The sequence below is a fragment of the Schistocerca nitens genome, chromosome 3 (assembly GCF_023898315.1).
Source record: "Schistocerca nitens isolate TAMUIC-IGC-003100 chromosome 3, iqSchNite1.1, whole genome shotgun sequence".
NCBI classification, from domain to species: Eukaryota; Metazoa; Arthropoda; class Insecta; order Orthoptera; family Acrididae; genus Schistocerca; species Schistocerca nitens.
This window is the reverse complement of record NC_064616.1, coordinates 91,541,127-91,561,018: the sequence shown is the minus strand read 5'-3', so window position 1 is coordinate 91,561,018 and position 19,892 is coordinate 91,541,127. Positions and strand designations below refer to the sequence as shown.

Genomic DNA, 19,892 nt, shown 5'->3' with positions numbered 1-19,892 from the left:
TGATGTCAAGTTGATGATGTTTCCATGTTTCCTTGTGAGTGTGTTTTTAAGGTAGTTTTCCATGTTCATTCAAGCAAATTCTGGGTTGTGTCCCAATCTCCACCTCACGATCCCCCAACCCTTTTTTAAGTTGACTGATGACTGTGGTGACAGGAAGGGCATCCAGCCAAAAAATGAAATATGCACAAATAATGAAAACAGTAGACCCTCTACAATGGGTTAAACACTAGAAAAGAGGTCATGGGGATAGTACTACAAAGCTCAAGACTGATTATTTCCCCAGTTATTTTCAAGTTTTCATTGGTCTTATTTCTATAAAAGTGAATATTTACTGTATAGTTATCTTCTGCTCATTGTCTTTTCTATTTGGTGAGTAGCGATGTCATACAAGAAGCAGAATAATTTTTGTTTCAAATACTGGCTAGTGAAATTCTGCCAGCAGCCTTTCATGATAAATGAGAAATAAATAACTTCTCTTCAACTTCTCCTTTCACATAACACATTTGGGTACTCCACAATCTTAATTAATATTTAAATATTAGTCAAATGACAGATGAGAACTATACTGAATTCGTCCAATGAACCAAACCAAACAAATTACTTTCTTTAGAGCAGACTTCTGAATTTGATGCACTTCATATTGCTTATTAAGGATGATGATAGACATTTTGTTAAGACCAGCACCAGCACTCTTACCATTGATGTTGTAACTGAACACTATCATACTCAAGCTTCTGCATGTAGATATTGGATTTAATTTAGCTGCATCTGTGGTGCACAAATATTTATTGGAGCAAATGGACATTTTTCCTAATCCCAGCACGAGCACCTTTATATAGATTTTCTTTCGGTTTCCTTTGCACAATCATGGGTGGTTCACTTGCACCTATTTTTCAGAATTGAACTGGTATGATGTGTCTAATGATTTTTATGATGATAAACCTATTGATTGTGGCTCTGTGAGGCTTGGAAACTATACCTCCAGTGTGGCACTTGCACCCACTGCTGAATACTTCCAATGCACTCTACATGTCTCCTCCCACCCAATCATTTTTTGGTCTAAGCTTTTGGCATGCACTGTCAGAGATAGGAGTATTCATATACTACATTTACACTATATAACCGTTTCAGTCCCAAGCTGTAACTCATAAGCCTATGATGAGAAACCTGACTGGTTTTACCATATTTTAAGCTGTAGTGATTCTTGGGGCAGTTTTTGGCATAATAGTAGCATATATATACATTATTGAAAGATTATACTTTTTCATTTTAAGTGGTGTGTAATATTTTGCACTTGAATTAATATGTATTCTCATAAGGAACTTTCTATAACATTATTTTGGGAAAAAAAAATTGATTAGGGGGGCACATGAGAATTTTCCACAAACGAACACAATTTTATTACACAAAAATATTTTAGTAGTGAACTATGCAGCTTGTCTTATGTACAGTAATCATATTTGGGTAACTTTTATGAAAATTTTTGTGTTATGTGTTGAAGAACTGTAATTCCCAAAATGTGACTTTGCACTCACAACTCTAGTAGCTTGTATTTTTATACCTATTTTTCCAGTCATCTACTTGTCTCTTTCAAAGCACACTATACACTGTTCCTGCATTCTAGAATATTGTTTCCCGTCAATAGTCTGAAAAGATGTAGTTTGAGAAATCTACTGGCAAGTAGTTAGGCGTTTTCCTGTGACTTTGTTGTATGGTGTGGAGTTTACCATCTCTATCAGAATTAACTAGAAAGCCAATTTAGCCCATCACTTCATAGTCTGATGTTCAAACACACCATAAGACTTTTCATTGGAGTCTGCAACATAGAATGGTGTTGACTTCTCATGACTTATCAATAAAGATGATCATCTCAAGTGTATAACACACTGTTATCAGGAGTATATTTTGTTTGTCCTCCCAGCACCCTGTTAAGATATTCACTGTTCATATTGCTGAAATTTGAGATTTTGTATTGTGCGGAGGTGGCAGCTTCCAGTTCTGAAGCTAGGACAGGAGATTTGTGTGAAATCCATCTGAACACACAGTATAGCCCTTTTCAGATACCCTCATGAGCAATGGATTTACAAAAATCACTGTGTCTGACTCTGATAACATATACAGCTTTATGCTTTTTTTAATGGCTTTTGTGGAAAGTATTGCTTAAAAAACACGTGGCCGTGAAATTTTCACGTGCCTTCATCTATAGTGATGTTCTGGGATCACATATTGGCACCTTGTGCTGTGGATGATGGCCAGTTTGACTTTTTCTGGCTAATGAATTATCATTTATGTTTATATGAAACTTTCTTACAAAACATAGAAAGGTGTTAGGGCTCATAATGTCTGGATGAAAATCGCACAGCATGTTCGAGAGACCAGTGTTCTCATATATTAACAACAATTGCCAGAAACATACTAATTTCAATAAAGGTAACTTCTTTCCCCTTTGACAGTGCTCATGGAGGATTCATGATCCATAGCTTCCTTATGCTGTTTAGGGCAGACATGTTAGTTCGCTACTTCATGTTTTTCATCATATAATATGTAAGAAAGTATGAAAAAAATCTAGAGGTGCACTGGTCCAGTCTAAACTTATATTGCCCTTATATAGTACTGACAATACAGCAGTATCTAGAAACTGATCAGTGGTTACCCAGACTTCCTCAGAGCCCATATGGCACTAAGTTCTCACTCTCATCCTTGTTTTCAATGTGATATCCAGAGGAATAATAACATAGTTTGCCCCTGAAGTGTCTTGGTGTTCATTTTATTCTTCTTGTTGTACAGTAAAAAAATTCATATTTGAGAAAGAAACAACTTTCAACTGAAATATGATAAAAATACCAAATATTTAGTTTTAAGCTTTCTTTGCATGAATTGCTCTAAACTACTGCTTGAAAAACAGTCCACATTGTCCTAATAACTGCAACATCATCATCTGGCATATTAGTGTCACTACACTCAAAATCACGAAATAATAAGCAATGTCATCATTTGTCAAATCACGTCTCAATTAAACCCACATGGGAGAAATGTGCTGCTGCAAAGACCCACATGCTGCTCCGGCATGGTCAAACCATTTAGTGACCAATACTTAAGATTCTACTGAAAAGCTCAGTCCTGCAGAAACACTAAGTACAGTAAAAAAAAGAGAATGTGTGTGTAAAATTGCCAGTTTCAAATTTTCAGGTAGTCCAACCTTGTCCATATTTTTAGTGATAAAGACATACATGTTTACAGGTATGATATACATTTGTATATACACTAAAAGCATTAACCATGATAAAAACTACTGATTAATTGGTTGTGGTATGTTCTGAAGCACAGGAAAATTATTTCATTGTTTGCTACAAGATATGTTTGGAAATCCACCTGATGAGTTTAAAAGAAATGACAAAGTTTTTTTTTTTTTGTTTTTTTTTTTTTTTTTTGGGGGGGGGGGGGTCCACTAGTAGCACTGCCAGTACACTAACATTGAAGTTAATTACAATACAAACAAGCTTAAGTCTCTAAACTGCTGGAGAAATCATGTACACCATATGAACTTGGGACACGAACTGCTGTAGCAGTCAACTGATTCTAATTCTCATGGTGCACAAGATATGTGAGATCCATCCATAACCGCTTGCTCCAGTCATCCTTATAAATACCTTTTACATCATCAGAGGTGAAGACATTTTTGAGAACATTCACACATGCCTTCTTTATTGGTACAAACACCAACACAATATGGATATTATTAAATGGTTTTCTGTACTATATTGTGTAATGTAGTGGCAACAAAACTGTTAGTCACATTACTTCAAGAAGGGCAGAAGAGCGTAACAATAAACATGAAATTTATCGAGATTATCTGCTACTCTTACAGATTACAACTGCTGTAGGAAATGTGGTTTAATTTTAGGCATAAGGAAAAAATTACTTGTTTAATGACAGAAATATTATTCTTATAATTTTATTGGATGCACTAAAAGAACATATCATTTTCTTACAACTGTCTTGAATCTATACACAAAAACATATTTTTTATTACCCAACAAGGCAAACTGTGGTCCCAGCTTGAGTGTAGCACCATTAAGTCTATGTCTGAGGAAGACATTGGGGTTAAAGCAAGTGGAACACTTTGACACATTACTTAATTAATGATCTCTGAAATGACTACCACATAGCTAAAAGACAACAAATGGGCACCCGCTGGCAGTGTTACATGTCCACAACCAGTTCCTTCAACAGCCAGGACAACATTTGGCTTTGTCGAGTCATAAAGATCACAGCTTCCCTTTCTATCCTCCTGTTTACAACAATATCTTTTATGCTTTAGAAAGCTAATCTTTTACTTTACCTCTTCTCTTTTCACATTTCTCCAATACTTGAGATGCTTTAACAAGAAAGAGTTTTATTTCACAATAAAACTTTTACTTTGCAGCGGAGTGTGTGCTGACATATACCTGTGGAAACTAGTGATTTAACTCACATCTGGGTTGAGAGCCCAATGCAACCCACAATTCTAAACACCAACAATTCAGCTGTGCTATCTAATCTTTGTTCTTTTTGAAGATCAGAATGTTGTCATTTTTTTGTAATCATTTCTCTGACTTCGCTCATTATTAACAGCAGATTCTGATGTTTTTAGCATCATTAGTTCCTTCTTCTTTTCTTCCTGTTTCGCAAGCAGTGTTTTGTATGTCACAGATCCTTTACTGTGACGTGAAAGAGACTCATTAAGGTGAGCAAGATCTCTTTCAGCTCGGCGAATTCCTTCTCCAATTTGTAGACTTGCAACATTTAGACCACGAGCAGACTGTGTTTTAAGGCTTGACGTTCCAGGAACAGCTGCAGTTTTAACAGTTGATACTCCTGGTTTAGACTTTGCAGTATTCCCTGGGAGATGAATAAAAAGGACTTTTATAACATTGCAGTGTTACTTAATTTATATGCAATAGATATACAGGGCAGTTGTAATTAAACTTTTGTTACTTGAGAGAGTGATTGTAGGACGATGAAACATTGTGTGAAAAATTTGTAAGAACATGCAGAAGAGAATTAACGAATAAACTATTGAAAGAACCACATTTTAATTTCCACATGAGAGGGTTCAAATCTCGTGATCTTGGTTAGGCAGTTTGGTATGATCAGCCAATGATTCAGTTTCCTTCAGATGGGTTACTGAGTAACCAAAGGACCTCAAAAGCAATGTCAGGTGGAGCTCCACCGTTGGACCAATCATGAAGTGTGTTGTGAAGTCACACCACACAATGCTGCATTCAATAGGCAAGGAAACTTCATGTACGTTTATTAGCAATGACAATCCTCACATGTAAGAATTGTGAGTTTTCACTGCCCGAGTGAGCTTAAAGTGTGCTTCATCATTCCACAAAATGTTCCAAGACCACATGTCATCAACTTCAAATCTGGCATGAAATGTAAAAGCAAAGTCTACTCAAATGTCTGCATCAAATGGCAAAAGTTGGTGCGTAATCTGAAGTTTGTATGGATACCATTTCATAATTGTTTGCAGCACTTTTCAAATGGCAGACCATGAAATGTTCAGCTGTAATGACACAGCTCGTGCTCTGCTTGAAGATCACACATTGTGTGTAACATTCTCAGCCATTGCAATAGCAACTTCTCCAATGCAATTGGCCATCGGCCTCTCCCAGGAGCAAACCGAATCTTTGGCCGATTGTTCGAAACTGTGTCACCACCAAGATCACCCGATTTGGACCTCCTCATGTGGAAATTAAAATGTATTTCTTTCAACAGTTTATTCATTATTTCTCTTCCACATGTCCATACAAATGTTTTCACATGGTTTCATTGTTCTATAATCACTTGTGTTTCATGGGAGACCTCTCAAGTAGCAAAAGTTTAATTATAACCACCCTGTACAAAAATACAACTGTTTGACAAAAATAATCGGAACCCTCTCAATGATAAGATATTCAGTGTTATTAGATGTGGCCAATGGTCTTGCCGCAGTGGTAACACTGGTTCCCATCAGATCACCGAAGTTACGCGCTGTCGGGCTGGGCTAGCACTTGGATGGGTGACCATCCAGCAGTCTGCCGAGTGCTGTTGGCGAGCGAGGTGCACTCAGCCCTTGTGAGGCAAACTGAGGAGCTACTTGACTGAGAAGTAGCGGCTCTGGTCTTGGAAACTGACATACGGCCAGGAGAGCGGTGTGCTGACCACATGCCCCTCCATATCCGCATGGGCTGAGGATGACACGGCGGCTGGTCAGTACTGTTGGGTCTTCATGGCCTGTTCAGGAGGGGTTATTAAAGATGGCTAATAACTCTATTTCAACAAGGGTGAGAGCAATATGTTGCCTTGTGAAAGAAATATCTCAGAAGCCATTTGGAGTGATTTATGGAAACTGCTAAAATATGTTACTGAAGATAACCAGACAGGAATTTGAACAAAAGGCCCCCAAGAGGTATTACAAACCTAGAAATTCATTCATTAACTTGGCACTGTCCCCAGCTTCTGATTCATGCTGTCCATTCAGTTAACACATACACTGAGGTTGATGCTTACAAGCATTTCCCTTACCACTGTGACTGACTATAAGTGTGGGCATCCCACCTATATTATTTAGTCTCGTTTTTGCAGGCAAGTGATCAAGTATCTGAGTACATTTTCCTGCTTATAGCTTCATTTAATCGTCTGTTGGCAGCTAAACAATGGACATTCAGAACTTCTAACACAAAAAAAGAAAATTAAAAATTAAAAATTTGCTGACAATCAGTTACATAATTTATTAGAAGATAATTCTGAGTTTTGGAGAGTATGGCTGGACTCTCAAGAATGCAGAAACTCAGCATTGGCAGTGTGGAAGCAGAACTTTCAAATATGCCTCACTACAGGACAGGAAGATATGGGGAATGATGGTGGTGATCAAGAACCTACAAAAGCATCTACATATATCTATATCCATACTCCACAAGCCACCTGACGGTGTGTGGCGAAGGGTACCCTGAGTACCTCTATTGGTTCTCCCTTCTATTCCAGTCTCGTATTGTTCGTGGAAAGAAGGATTGTCGGTATGCTTCTGTGTGGGCTCTAATCTCTCTGATTTTATCCTCATGGTCTCTTCGCGAGATATACGTAGGAGGGAGCAATATACTGCTTGACTATTCGGTGAAGGTATGTTCTCGAAACTTTAACAAAAGCCCGTACCGAGCTACTGAGAGTCTCTCCTGCAGAGTCTTCCACTGGAGTTTATCTATCATCTCCGTAATGCTTTCGCGATTACTAAATGATCCTGTAACGAAGCGCGCTGCTCTCCGTTGGATCTTCTCTATCTCTTCTATCAACCCTATCTGGTACGGATCCCACACTGCTGAGCAGTATTCAAGCAGTGGGCGAACAAGCGTACTGTAACCTACTTCCTTTGTTTTCAGATTGCATTTCCTTAGGATTCTTCCAATGAATCTCAGTCTGGCATCTGCTTTACCGACGATCAACTTTATATGATCATTCCATTTTAAATCACTCCTAATGCGTACTCCCAGATAATTTATGGAATTAACTGCTTCCAGTTGCTGACCTGCTATTTTGTAGCTAAATGATAAGGGATCTATCTTTATATGTATTCGCAGCACATTACACTTGTCTACATTGAGATTCAATTGCCATTCCCTGCACCATGCGTCAATTCGCTGCAGATCCTCCTGCATTTCAGTACAATTTTCCATTGTTACAACCTCTCGATACACCACAGCATCATCTACAAAAAGCCTCAGTGAACTTCCGATGTCAAGTAAGTAAATCAGGGAAGACTTGGAATAAGGTACCACATGACATACAGTATCATCAACTTACAAAAAAAGTAAGTTTGTATTTCTTTAGACTACAGCTTACGGATATATTTCAAAGGGAAAAATTTCATAGTGTATGGGTAGCATAAAACATATCTGATTACAAGACTACTGGAATTAAGATCAGCTGTATTAAGATAATGGAATAGTGATGAATGTAACAGGAGACAGATACATGATGGTGATGATGTTCATCATCATCATTACATTTTGCTAAAAATCCACTGCTATGATACTCAAAACCAAATGATAGATAATACAATTTACTACCTATACTAAACAACCTCAACAACAGAATGTGTCAAGCATGTTACTAAGAAATGTACCTTTACAGAACTCTGAGTTTCTTTGGACAGGAACACTGGCACTTAGAAAATATGTATGAAACAAGGCATCAGTATGCATATTCTGACCAATTTGGATGGTTTTATAAATAAATATGCTGTGTACACAAGGTTGCTTGATGAGACAATGAAAGGGAGGAGTGAAGCTGGAAAAGCAATTTTGCATTTGTTCGAGAAGAAGCACACATTGACCATCATATTTAGATGGATTATTATTATTCTTACAACACCTTCATGTTAGTTAAATCTGTTTTGAATCTGAAAGCATATTGCACTGAGACATCAACCTTAAATGGAAGGAACATCCCTATTATTTATGTGAAGGTAAAACAATTTACTGGCCTAAAAACTAATCTTTTTGACAACTGATGCGTTGCTTTTAAATCTGCATGACCAGTATAACAAATAGTTGGAAGAGTAAAACGGTGCTGTAAAAATACAGAATAAAAATAATAAAGGGATTCCTTCGATGAATGGATATTCCAAGAGGTATACATACATGTGAAGAAATTTGTCAAAGCAAACCCGGATTCTGTTTGAACTGCTGTACAATTACACATATTTAGCAAATATTTCATATTATAATGAAAATTCTTAATATTTTTGGAGAAAGTTGTGTTCCTTCATACTTATAATGTTTGAATTTTTTCTGTAAACATTTGATAACTGACTCAGTATTTTGGAAGCTTAATGTTCGTTCTTCACCAAAGATGTCCATTTGATTCTTGTTTGATTTGCACTGGCAATAGATTAAATGTGTTGTAAAATTGTCTAATACTCATAAGCAGCAGAGAGCATGCAGAAAATATTACTTAAGCATGGAACACAAACTTTAAGATGCAAGTCCCATTTCAGCTCCTGGCCTCTGGTTCATGTTTGCCTCATGGGACAGTTTTCTGCAGAAAACTATTGTCTATTTTAGGGGACCATGCTAAAGATTAATAAGAGTTGTAATATGAGTAAAAAATAGTTTGCTTTATCTTTGCCAAAAGGAAGAAAGTATGGCCTTGGCTCATGGTGGCAGGCATTGTTATTTTCTTGTCTGCAACTATCTGTAACTGAACTTCCTCTCTATCATCAATGGTTGCATGCATACAGGGTGCACCTTGTAGAACTATAGATGCTTTCCCCAAACTGTCAGTGATAAAGAACATTATCTTCCTGTATCTATCTTACCCAAGCAAATCATAAGTACATCACACAAAGCCTGTTTGTAGTCAGACAGAACTCGGACAGAACAACAAACTTAGTAAAAGGAATGGCTGAAGTACCTTAAGATATCTCCATACAGTCTCCATAGCACAATGCTTTTAAGAAGCAAAGTGGTCTGCATTTTTGACAAGGAAATCGTTCTTATTGAGTAGTACTTTCAATATCTCTTGTACATTATTCACTTTCACTTTAAGCAGATTCCAATTGATCAACAGCAGTCAAGCTAGTTTCAACTAAATGTAGAAGGCAGCTGCCATTCCACATCTGGAAACTGCATTCATTGTGGGACTACAATCTAATTAATATTCTACACAACAAGTGTCAGCTATTAATGTGCTGTGAGCATTTCTTTTAAAGACAGAACACTATATTGAATAAATGCATATGAACTAAGGAGATTTATATTTTATTTTCATCTTTTTCTTTAATATTCCACTATCAATGAGAGACTTATACTAATTAATTTTCCATATTTTATGGAGAAGATGCACCTTAATTTTTAAGCAACTTTTTTTTTAAAGTAACATTACCATTTTTATTATTAGATTGCAAAGCCAGACTACAAAAAATTCTCAGCTTCAAAAACCGAACTGAGTTTTATAATCCCTGAAAATCATCATTTGTTCTTGTTCTTGTTCTTCTTCTTCTTCCTCTTCATCATCATCATCATCATCATCGAAAGATTTAACAATCATGTCTTCTCTCACTCTAGACCGTGACTGTTTTATCCACTGACACACTTGTTTGGTTGTACATCGTTTTAATGCTCTCTTCGGCGTGAATTCACGTTGCGTTTCATCCATCATCCATTTGTTCCATTCCTCTCTCATACACACTTTAAATGGTTTATTTATTGAGACATGAAGAGATTGCATTATGAAGTAAGTCCTCCCAAAATAACAGCAAGCCCTGTATTTTCCTATCTCAATTTCTCTTTCACAAAAAATTTTAAGTGACTAATAAACTGATCTAGCACAAGAAGAGAACTCTTCTTCCATAACGCATCTTTCCTTCTCTCCCACACACTGTTAATCTATAACTTCACACCAGCCTCATCCATCCAACCTATGTCATGTATGTTAACAATAATACCTAGTGGTATTTCAGATGGTTTTGGCATTGTTTTGTGCCTGAAAATGATCATTGGATTATGTTTAGCACCATCAGCACAACATTAAAGTACAACAGTGTAGTATATTTTTCATGTCCGCTTATTTTTATAGTTACAATTTTAGCACCTTTCATGACAACAGTTCTGTTATTCCACACATCAGATGTCAGGAGTTCTGTCCATATTCACTATTTGGCCTAGTTCCACACTGGTTTTCTTTCAATGTTGAATAATAAAGTGATGGGAAGATAATATTTTCTCATCATACTCTTGTGCCATCTTCTAAGATGTTTTGGTTCACATGCCAAGTCCATGACACTTCATAAACCTGTAACACCAACCGACTCTGCCCTTGAAATCTGTTACGTTCAACTCTAGAATTATTTTTGTATTAATTCCAATGTCATTTTGACAGTGTCCTTCAATCCATTTCAATACGTCATCTTTTTTTTTAGCCTGCCAACAGTGAATGGTTTTTTTTCTGTTGGTGGAGGCCGAAATGGTGCTCTGTTGGTTGCTTTAAAAGAGGGGAGGGTGGGGGGGGGGACCAAACTGCTAGGTCATCGGTCCCTCGTTCTGATTAAAATAATTCCACAAGGGTGGGAGTGACATACAAAACACAGCTGGAAGAAAGGAGAAAACCACAAGCATGACAGAAGGGCAACAAACACTAAAAAGGACACAAACAGACAAGAAAACCACATAGACACGCAAGAAAAATTTAGAAGAGATAAAAACTAGAGAGCAGATTACCATGGCTGGCTGACCATGAGAATAAAAAGGAGAGGCTAGCCACTCTGCAACACATTAAAACCTCCACCCTAAAAGCACTAGGGTGGAGGACACAGAGGGACAAAGGACATGCGCTAAAACTTAGATCAAGTGATAAAACCCACCCTGACAAATAAAACGTCAAACTAAAGCTGCTGTTGAGGCACTGTCGCCCAACACTGAAGGTAGGGTGCTGGGAAAGTTAAGAGTCCGCTGCAGAGTGGCTAAAAGTGGGCAGTCCAGCACGAGGTGGACGACCATCATTTGTGAGCCACAGTGACACCGAGGTGGGTCCTCGCGACGGAGGAGGTAACCGTGCGTTAGCCTCGTACGGCCAATGTGGAGCTTGTAGAGGACAACTGATGCCCTGCGAGAGGACTGCATGGAAGACTTCCACACATTCATAGTCTCCTTAATGACACACAGTTTGTTGTGTGTACTGTTATGCCATTCCGTCTCCCAACGTTAAAAAACCCTGCTGCATAAGACGGAACGCAGATCAGTTTTGGAGATGCCCATCTCCAGAAGTGGTTTCCACGTAGCCTATTGGCAAGTTCATTGCCTGGGATTCTGACGTGTCCTGGGGTCACACATCAGAAATGACTCAGCAGGGCTGGAGCGGATGTGCTCAAGAGCACGATATATGGCCGCCAGCTCTGCAGTGAAAACACTGCAGCCATCTGGCAAGGAGTGCTGTTCAATATGTCCTCCATGAACACACGCAAAGCCTTTGTGCCCATCAGCCATCGAGCTGTCGGTGTAAACCACTTCGTGGCCCCAGTACGTGTGGAGAATCGAGAGGACGTGATAGCAGAGAGCTGCAAGGTTAACAGAGTCCTTAGGGCTATGCGAAAGGTCCAGAAGAATCTGCAGCATAGGTGTACACCAAGGAAGTGTACGCGAATGGACCTCGAGTATAGGTTGTAAAGGCAAGGACTCCAGTTCAGATAGAAGGGATCGGATGTGAACTGCAGTTGTAAGCCAGGACCTGTGCCGTCGATGCGGGAGATGAACCGCCATGTGTGAGAAAAGGAGACAAATTTGGATGCATAGGAGAACTACAAATGTGTGCAACCTAACTGGCCAGCAGTTGTGCATGCCTGTGCTGCTATGGAGGGACTCCAGCCTCTGCCAGCACGCTGGTCACTGGACTCATCCTAAAGGCTCCTGTCACTAGTTGAATGCCACAGTGGTGCACTGGGTCAAGTAAACGCAGCGCTGAGGGCGCCGCCAAACCATAAAGCACACTCCCATAGTCAAGGTGGGATTGAACAAGGGCTCTGTAGAGCTGCAGCAGTGTAGAGCGATCTGCACCCCAGCTGATGCTGCTCAGGCAACGGAGGGCACTGAGGTGCTGCCAGCACTTCCGCTTAAGCTGACAAAGGCGAGGTAGCCAAGTCTATTGGGTGTCGAAAACCAGCCGTAAGAATTGATGTGTCTCCACTACAGTGAGTGGATCATCATTAAGGTAAAGTTCTGGTTCTGGATGAATGGTGCGACACCGACAGAAATGCATGACACAAGACTCCGCAGCTTAAAACTGGAAGCTGTGGGCTAGAGCCCACGACTGCGCCTTGTGAATGGCTCCCTGTAGGCGCCGCTCAACAACACCAGTACTGGAGGAGCAGTACGAAATGCAGAAATCATCTGCATACAGAGAAGGTGAGACCGATGCCCCTACAGCTGCTGCTAGAATATTAATAGCCACTAAAACTAGAGAGACAATTGATACGGAGCCCTGCGGAACGCCATTCTCCTGAATACGGGGGGAACTACAGGAGGCAATGACTTGGACATGGAAAGTACGGAACAACAGGAAGTTTTGGGATAAAAATCGGGAGTGGGCCCTGGAGACCCCACTCATACAATGTGGCAAGGATATGATGTCGCCAAGTGGTGTCGTATGCTTTACGTAAGTCAAAAAAGACGGCAACCAGATGTTGGCATCGGGGAAAGGCTGTTCAGATGTCAGACTCAAGGGACACAAGATTATCAGTGGTAGAGCGATCCTGGCGGAGGCCACCCTGACATGGAGCCAGTAGGCCACGTGACTCCAGGACCCAACCCAACCGCCGACACACCATACGTTCCAGCAGCTTACAAAGAAAGTTGGTGAGGCTGATGGGTCGGTAGCTATCCACATCAAGCGGGTTTTGACTGGGTCTGAGTACCAGAATGATGGTACTCTCCTGCCATTGTGATGAAAAGACGCCATTAGACGAGGTGATGTCGCTTGTAGTCAGACGAGAGATGTTTAATCATCTGACTGTGGATCCGAACCAGGCCAGGAGCTGTGTCGGGGCAATGTGCAAGGGCACTGAGGGGCTCCCACTATGTAAATGAGGCGTTATAAGTTTCACTGTGGCATGTAGTGAACGAGAGGACTTTCCTTTCAATCCACCATTTGAGGGAGTGAAAGGCCAAGGGGTAGTTCTCTGACGCAGAGGCTCGAGCATAGTGCTCAGCAAAGTGCTCGGCAATCACGTTTGTGTTGGTAGATAACATGCCATTGATGTTAATGTCAGGGACACCTGTTGGGGTCTGGTACCCAAAAAGATGTCTGATCTTCGTCCAGACATGGGAAGGTGTCATATGCCACCCAAGGGTCGACACGTACCTCTCCCAACACTCCTGTTTCTGTTGTTTTATAAGCTAGCTAATGCGGAGATGGAGCCACTTAAAGGCTATTAGGTGCTCCAACACATCAATGGCTGAATATGTGCAATGTGCCACACTGAAATGCGTGAGGGCACCTTTATTTAAGAGGCAGAGGTCGAGTTGTGACAGTAAATTTTTGACCTCGGCCAGTATGCATGGCGCCACCCCACATGGTGTTATGTGCATTAAAATCTCCCAAAAGTACGAAAGGTTTAGGGAGTTGATCAATCAGTGCAGCCAATACTTTCAAGGGTACTGCACCATCTGGAACAAGATATACATTGCAGACAGTTATTTCCTGTGTTGTCCTTATCATGGCAGCCACAGCTTCAAGAGGGCTTTGAAGGGGCACAGGTTCACTACATACTGAGTTCAGGACATAGACGCAAACTCCACCTGACATACTATTATAGTCCCTACAGTTGTTATAATATCCCCTGTAGCCGCCAAGGGCCGGGGTCCGCATTGCCGGTAACCAGGTTTCCTGGAAGGCAATGCAGAAAGCAGGTGTAAAGCTTAACAGTTGCCATAGCTCAGTCATGTAGTGGAAAAAACCGCTGTAATTCCACTGGAGGGTTACGTGATCATGAGACTGGGAAGGAATGAAACACTCATCGAGGCAGTCTACGCCTCAGGGTCACCTGCTGCCACCAGATGAGTACCTGTGCGATCGACATCCATTGTGTCTGAGGGCCCAGCGAGATCTAGGTCCTCAACGGGGGCCAGAATCTCCACCTCATCCTCAGACACAGAGCTTGTAGGTAGTGGTGGTGTGGGTGCCACTGCAGTGCCTTGATTCTTGGAGGGGTCTTTTACTTTTTAGGTTTCTTTCACTGCTCCTTAGGTTTGTCCAGCTGGGAGGGTTTCACTGATTCAGTTTCATGGACTAGGGAGGACCGTGAAGCCCTATGATCAGCTACCTGTGGTTGCGTCAGCCACTGGTGGTGCCACTGGTAGGAACCTGGGAAGGAAGTGACCCTGGTGAGAGGAGCCGAAGAAGACTTACGCTTCTCCACTGCCGAAGTGGGGATTGACGTCCCCGACAGTTCGAGGGGATGTTGCTCCTGAAGCAGGTTGTGCAGGAGCAACAGGGAGGGAAGTGCCCCCCACCATCAAGGGGGCAGGTGGAGTCTGTCAGCTCTGGGAGCCAACTGTACATGGCAGAATGGAAGATACTTGAACCGTTATCATAGCGGTGGCGTAGGTGACATCATATGCACAGGATGTAGCCTCTCATATTTTCTCTTAGCTTCAGTGTAGGTCAGTCGGTCCAGGGTCTGGTATTCCATTATTTTTCTTTCTTTCTGGAGAATCCAGCAGTCTGGCGAGCATGGCAAATGGTGCTCTCCGCAGTTGACACAGATGGGAGGCGGGGCACAGGAGTACTGGGATGTGAAGGATGTCCACAATCCTGACAGATGATGCTGGAAGTACAGAAGGAAGACATATGGCCGAATTTACAGCACTTAAAGCACTGCATCGGCGGAGGGATATATGGCTTTACGTCACAGCAGTATACCATGTCCTTGACCTTCTCAGGTAATGTATCACCCTTGAAGGCCAAGATGAAGGCACCAGTGGCAACCTGATTATGCCTCGGATCCCGGTGGATGTGCCGGACGAAATGGACACCTCACCACTCTTAATTGGCGTGCAGCTCATCATCAGACTGCAAAAGAAGGTCCCTGTGAAACATGATACCCTTGAACATATTTAAGCTCTTACGGGGCATTATGGAAAGAGAAACATCCCCAACTTGTAACAGGCAAGTAGTGCCCATAACTGGGCAGAGGATGCTGTTTTGATCGAGACCGACCCTGACTGCATTTTGGACAAGCCCTCCACCTCCCCAAACTTGTCCCCTAAATGCTCCACAAAAAACTGAGGTTTCATTGACAAGAAATATTTCCCAACAACTCTCGTACATACGAGGTACCGGGGTGAATAAGCTTTGCTGCCATCCTTAGCCTGGCATTCCTCCCATGGTGTGGCTGTGGGGGGGGGGGGGGGATGATTTGGGGTCATATTTCTTAGCACTTGACCACTTAGAGACTGCTGGTGTTTGAGACCACCAGCAAGAGATGACATACTATGGTTCATGGCGTGTCATCCGCACTGATGCCAGCCACTCCGACCAGAGGCCCTCCCCACACGTGCCACCCAGCTGCAGCAAAGGCCACCTGACAGGATGGCCATTGCTGGGAGTCCCAATGCCCCAGGGTGATGGGCATCTACTCCTTGGCATACATGGGGAGTTAGCGGGGCACAAGCATCAGCAGAGCGATCCCTGTGTGGTCAGGGAACCACAACAAAGAGGGTACATAGCGGCCCCACCACAACGGACTGGCTACCACGCTGGATATCGGGTGCTAACAAGCTAAGAAGTCCATTATTGCCAACAGCGCAGAAAGCAATACTGCACAGAGGATGGAGGAAAACGCACCCAGGAGGGTGACCTTGCCCAACAGCTGGAGAATGGGCAGAAGTGCAGATCCATGTAAATGAAGGATGCGAGACATCTCAGCGCATGATGGACACTAAGCACCATGTAAGGCGCCCTTCCCCAATTTTCTTGCTCTTTGGGAAAATTTTGGAAAATGGAGGTCAAACCCTACAGTGGACCATCACATAAAGGCCGAAATGTGTGAGACTCCTTTTAGTCACCTCTTACCACAGGCAGGAATACCTCAAGCCTATTCTGGCCCCTAGACCCGCAGGGGGGAGCTGTTCTGTTTCCATGTTCTTCTGCATATGCTATTACTTTAAATTTATAGCCTGCATCATATGAACACCTTTTACTTTTTTCCATTACAGAACCAGCTACTCACAAAAGTATTGTACTGTTACCAGTAATACAAATCACTTTTACTTCAAGTTCACTGGCACCATAGAATGCAACAACGCATCATAAGCTAGACAGTGTTGTGGGTTTGTGATGGCAAGGCAGGAGGGAGATAGTGTTAGCAAGCTTGTAAATCCCCGCAGCTCATGTTCATTGCATCAGTGTACTGCTGCTGCCAGTTGTACCCAGTGTTGCCAGAGATAGGTTTCCCACGACATTGAATATACGGCCATTTTTAAGAGTGGCTGGAATTTTAAATCAAACACTGGACATATTTATATCAATTTTGAGTATAAGATGCACCTGCATTTTGGAGGCAATTGCCGGCCGGAGTGGCCGAGCGGTTCTAGGCGCTACAGTCTGGAACTGCGCGACCGCTACGGTCGCAGGTTCGAATCCTGCCTCGGGCATGGATGTGTGTGATGTCCTTAGGTTAGTTAGGTTTACATAGTTCTAAGTTCTAGGGGACTGACAACCTCAGAAGTTAAGTCCCATAGTGCTCAGAGCCATTTGAACCATTTTTTTGGAGGCAATTTTTGAAGAAAAAAGAGCGTCTTATGGTCCGTAAAATATGGTAAGTGTATGTGACTAAAACAAATGAGAAGTGCTGAAATGTAAATTCTATTGCAAATCCCTACCATTAAAGCAAGTATGGTATGGCTTGGTGTTTAGACTGATTTTCTAAACAGCAGTGAAAAATCACAGAAAATCCAATACCTACTGAATTTCTCTCTGTCTTCCTTGCTGTGAAATAATACTCAGAGCCAAAGCGATCTTACAGTTGTTAGTGCCATACACAGCTGCTGATGTTTACTATACCATGATATGCCGATTCAGTTAGATTCTTCAAATGTTAAGTAACTTTTCACACAACACAGTAATTATAAATTATCATAACAGTAAGAAATGCAGAGGTCCTCGAATTCAGTTTCAGTAACTAATCTTTAAACATAATATAAACAAATTGCTGTAAAAAGTTAGTATGACAGACCTGATAAATGGGTATTCAAAAATGAAAATAAATCTATTTTTCCTTTATCTTCTTCATACTGTTTTATCCTCTGTTTTTCTTGTCTTTTTCTAATTTTTTTAAGTCGCCTCTCCATACTGAATATATTTCCATTGTCACCAGCTTTCTCTCTTAGATTCATGCAATGATCTGAAAATTGTTTCATGTAATTCTGTTAGCGATGCAAGGTGCAAAACTAAACTGCAACTAAAAATAGAAATTAGTTCACTGAAAAGTTAAATAGTGCTAGTCAGTTACTTAGAGTAAACTCTGTACAAAGCACATATGTATTTTATTTTTACAGACTATGCACATATGTAACTGCTAAACAGGTCTCTATAAACATGCATCTAAATGATGACCAGGAAAAACCTCTAACTATTTTTCCACATTACCTAAAATTATATTTAGATTTCATCATCTGGTCAGCATTGTTAAAATGCAAACTTACACTGACTGCTCACTAAATTTTAATCTAAATTTTAGTCTAAATTTTAGTCTGTCTGAGTCTAGTAAATTGCAGGTATCATCAGTATTGTAATTTTTGCCAGTTGTAGCAGAGGCATTCTAATAAGATTTCTAATAACTAAATTCACTTTCCAGAATGAGATTTTCACTCTGCAGCGGAGTGTGTGCTGATACGAAACTTACTGGCAGATTAAAACTGTGTGCCTGACCAAGACTTGGTCGGGCACACAGTTTTAATCTGCCAGGAAGTTTTAAATTCACTTTTCTTATCACTGATATTTTGGATTATGGTGCAGATAAGGAACTTAACTTAATTTTAGACCTTTAGACTATGTGCCAACACTTTCAGTTAAATTCAGAACTTTTATGCATATTAAATGATGGAATAGTCCATTGTAAATGGGTCACTTACACAACAGAAAGAGATAGAACTGTAATGTCTTTGATAGCTATAAACAGAGTAGGCTCTGCTTACATACTGCCTCTGGGCTTTCTATTATTACTTATTTTTATTCTATTCCACATCACAATGATATTTACATTATTTTGATGGTTTACCTCGAAAACACACACCCGCACACACAGTATACAAATGGCTTAGAATCTGTTATATATAGTATCTCCTTGAATATTGCTTTTACTTTTAGCTGGCACATTTTCAACAGTACTATGAATGTTATAGTAGTTGTATGAATAGTATTCACAAAGCACATAAAAACATAGGGATAAGGACAAACGAACATAAACATGGAGAGGTGCGCGCGCGCACGCACACTGGTTTTGTGTGTGTGTGTGTGTGGGGGGGGGGGGGGGGGGGCAGAACTCGTTAAAGGATTCATTTGAAAGCTAGCAAGTTTTAATTCATTAACTCAACTCTTCTACTATGCAGTGGTCTCCTTCATTCCACAAGTATTTAAAGGCTTCCAGAACTTCCCTTACTGTACTCAAAGCATATAAAAGATATAAAAATATCTGAAATGTGTTTCACGCAAACTCTTCTGCTAAAATGACACTAAGAAACCATGAACCAAACAGAAACAATGGATTCAAATAAACATAACCACTGACCATATAGTGGCGGCATTCCACAGTGGATGGGCATGTAGGGAAGTACTGGAACAAAATGGCCCAGCATATTAACAAGTGTTGTTTTTCAGAACAAACGAATACACAAATAAATACATGAGACTTACATTGTCCCAGTATTGTGTGTGTACAAGGAATAGCCATAGAGCTTTAATTATGAGGCAAAAAATAAAGTTTTTTCCATGTCTGCAGTCCTGCAACCCATTGAAATCTTCATGCTGCAGTATGCTGGTAGAGGATACTTAACAAAATGATGCAGCCCGTCTCCACTTTATCAGTCAGCTGCACCATCTTGGTTTTGCTCCTCTGGTGGCATGTAAGAGTATTGTGACATGGGAATTTCAATCTGTACAAGGAAAGAAGACATGCATGTGCAAACAAGCAAAGAATTAAATACATAACTTTTTTTAGGCGTTAATTAAAACTTGTTGACTACTACTCATATGTGCCCTCTGAACAAGAATGCTAGGTTCATAACCGAGCTGCAATATGTGTATATCCACATCTCAACACCTATATTATACAGTAATTGGTTACCTTTATTCAGACTTTTTTGGCATGTTCTCGGATA

The 19,892-nt window shown here is 40.8% G+C and overlaps 1 protein-coding gene and 1 pseudogene across 5 annotated transcripts in view; one reads left to right on the top strand and one right to left on the bottom strand.

Moving 5' to 3' along the window:
- Positions 1-3,939: 3,939 nt before the first annotated feature.
- LOC126248068 (zinc finger CCCH-type with G patch domain-containing protein) overlaps positions 3,940-19,892 on the bottom strand; it is a 162,880-nt gene continuing 146,927 nt past the window's right edge. For all 5 annotated transcript variants that reach the window (XM_049948710.1, XM_049948711.1, XM_049948709.1 and 2 more), the window contains 2 exons: positions 17,750-17,917; positions 3,940-4,881 (listed from right to left, as the gene is read on the bottom strand). In XM_049948710.1, the coding sequence (XP_049804667.1) occupies positions 4,559-4,881; positions 17,750-17,917 (491 nt within the window). In that variant the 3' untranslated portion in view covers positions 3,940-4,558. The remainder of the gene's footprint in view (positions 4,882-17,749; positions 17,918-19,892) is intronic.
- Positions 5,961-6,081, top strand: LOC126250134 (5S ribosomal RNA; annotated as a pseudogene).